At 48.1% G+C, this 2,263-nt stretch overlaps 1 protein-coding gene across 1 annotated transcript; it reads left to right on the top strand.

Annotated features, from left to right (window-relative positions):
* Window positions 1-42: 42 nt before the first annotated feature.
* Window positions 43-489, top strand: LOC108769845 (uncharacterized). Its single transcript, XM_018521050.1, has one exon. It carries the CDS (start codon window positions 43-45, stop codon window positions 487-489), a length of 447 nt encoding a protein of 148 aa, XP_018376552.1.
* The last annotated feature ends 1,774 nt before the right edge of the window (window positions 490-2,263 follow it).

The following is a 2,263-nucleotide window of genomic DNA, read 5'->3' as shown; positions in this document are numbered from 1 at the left end:
TCACAAGAACAACAGATACGCCAATTACTGGAACACGAGGAAATGGGCGATCGCAGGCCTTCTCAGTTCCTGCGACACTTGCAAGCCCTAGCCAACTCAGCCATCCCGGAGCAATTGCTAAGAACACTGTGGATGGGCAGACTACCATCACAGCTTCAGGCAATCTTAGCTACCAGATCCGCGGATAAGCTAGACGAAGTAGCAGAGCAGGCGGACAAAATACACGAAGTTTCCTGCCGAGCAACGACCGTCGCCAGTATTCAACCAGCGAACATGGAGCAGCAAATTCGGGAATTAACGAAACAAGTGGCTAGCTTAAAAGGCCAACTCTCGCGTGCACACACGCAAAGAAAGGTGCGTGAACGCTCTCGAAGTCGCTCCAGGGAAAAGACAGATGAGGAAGGCAAGTGCTTCTATCACCGACGTTTTAAAGAAAAAGCCAAGAAGTGCACGCAGCCGTGTAACTTCAAAAAGGAAGCGGAAAACTAGATGGGCACCCGTTGGTGGCGGCAAACGGCTCAAGCCCGAGATTCTGCCGCTTATTCGTCACGGACCGCGTAGACAAAACGCGGTACCTCATAGACACCGGTTCCGACGTCAGCGTCTATCCACGAACAATGATTCGAGGACGACGATCATCTAGTTCACCCGTACTCTTTGCTGCAAATGGGTCTACCATATCAACATACGGGTTCATCGCTTTGCAACCTAATCTCGGATTACGCCGTGCTTTTCCGTGGCGCTTTATGGTAGCCGACGTAACTACCCCGATTATAGGATCCGATTTCCTCGCGCATTTTCATCTCCTACCGGACATGAAGCAAGGGCAACTAGTCGACGCGAAAACGGGACTCAAAGCAAATGGGACTGCAAATAGGAAAGAACTGTTATCAATAAAATCCATGATAGGAAACACTCCCTATCATCAATTATTGACACGGTTCCCCAAAATTACACAATCTCCAGGGAGACATCAACGGCAACAGCCGCACTCAACCATGCACTACATTAAGACCACGAGTGGTCCACCAGAAGCATGCAGACCACGCAGGCTAGCACCCGACAAATTAAAGGCAGCAAAAGCGGAATTCAATCTCTTATTAGAAGAAGGGATTATCCAGCCTTCCAAAAGTCCGTGGGCCGCACCATTACATATGGCTCCCAAAAAGGAGAATACCTGGAGACCTTGCGGGGATTACCGAAAACTCAACGCGAGAACGGTACCTGACCAGTACCCTATACCTCACATCGAGGATTTTACGCACTCGTTAAACGGGAAGAATATTTTTTCAACGCTGGATTTGATACGAGCATATAATCAAATCCCGGTGCATCCGGACGACATCCCCAAGACAGCAATTACTACACCATTCGGACTTTTTGAGTTCCGGTACATGCCGTTCGGCCTACGAAACGCGGCGCAGACCTTTCAAAGGTTCATAAACGAGGTACTGCATGGCTTAGATTACTGCTATGCGTACATCGACGATATCCTGATCGCCTCCAGCACACAGGAAGAACATTTGAAGCACCTGGAGGAGGTATTCACTCGACTCGATGCATACGGCACGCAAATAAACCCTGCCAAATGTCACTTCGGAGAGTCACAAGTAAAATTCTTGGGATATTTGGTGTCAACAGAGGGGACTCGCCCATTGCCCGAAAAAGTTCAGGCCATCCAAGACTTCAAAAAGCCTGAAACTATAAAACAATTGAGACAATTTTTGGGTACAATCAACTTCTACAGAAGATTTGTACCTGGAGCAGCAAAAGACCAAGCGGTGTTACACGATGTTCTACGAGGACCAAAGATGAAAGGGAAAACTCCAGTAGAATGGACGCCACAATTGGAAGAGGCTTTCCGAAATTGCAAGAACAGTCTTGCAAAGGCCACACTCTTGGCACATCCAAAAACCGAAGCCACCATTACATTGACCACTGACGCTTCCGACACCGCACTCGGAGCAGTGGTGCAACAAGAATTAAACGGAGAATGGCAACCGCTGGCATTCATGAGCAAGAAGCTAAATAAGGCGCAGACAAAATATAGCCCTTATGACCGAGAGCTCTTGGCAATCTACACAGCAGTTAAGCATTTCCGGCATTTATTGGAAGGACGGAAATTCACGATATACACGGATCATAAACCGTTAATATACGCCTTCCAGCAAGACTTACTACGCAGCTCTCCAAGACAAGCTCGACACTTGGATTTTGTCGGACAATTCACGACAGATATCCGGTATTTGGCCGGGAAAGACAA

The sequence above is a fragment of the Trachymyrmex cornetzi genome, unplaced genomic scaffold (genome assembly GCF_001594075.2).
Source record: "Trachymyrmex cornetzi isolate Tcor2-1 unplaced genomic scaffold, Tcor1.1 scaffold96, whole genome shotgun sequence".
NCBI lineage: Eukaryota > Metazoa > Arthropoda > Insecta > Hymenoptera > Formicidae > Trachymyrmex > Trachymyrmex cornetzi.
This window is presented reverse-complemented; position numbering and strand designations above follow the sequence as displayed.

What these genes read in the sequence shown, in the direction of transcription:
- LOC108769845 (XM_018521050.1), top strand. Translation starts at nt 43, where the DNA reads ATGGGCGATCGCAGGCCTTCTCAGTTCCTGCGACACTTGCAAGCCCTA.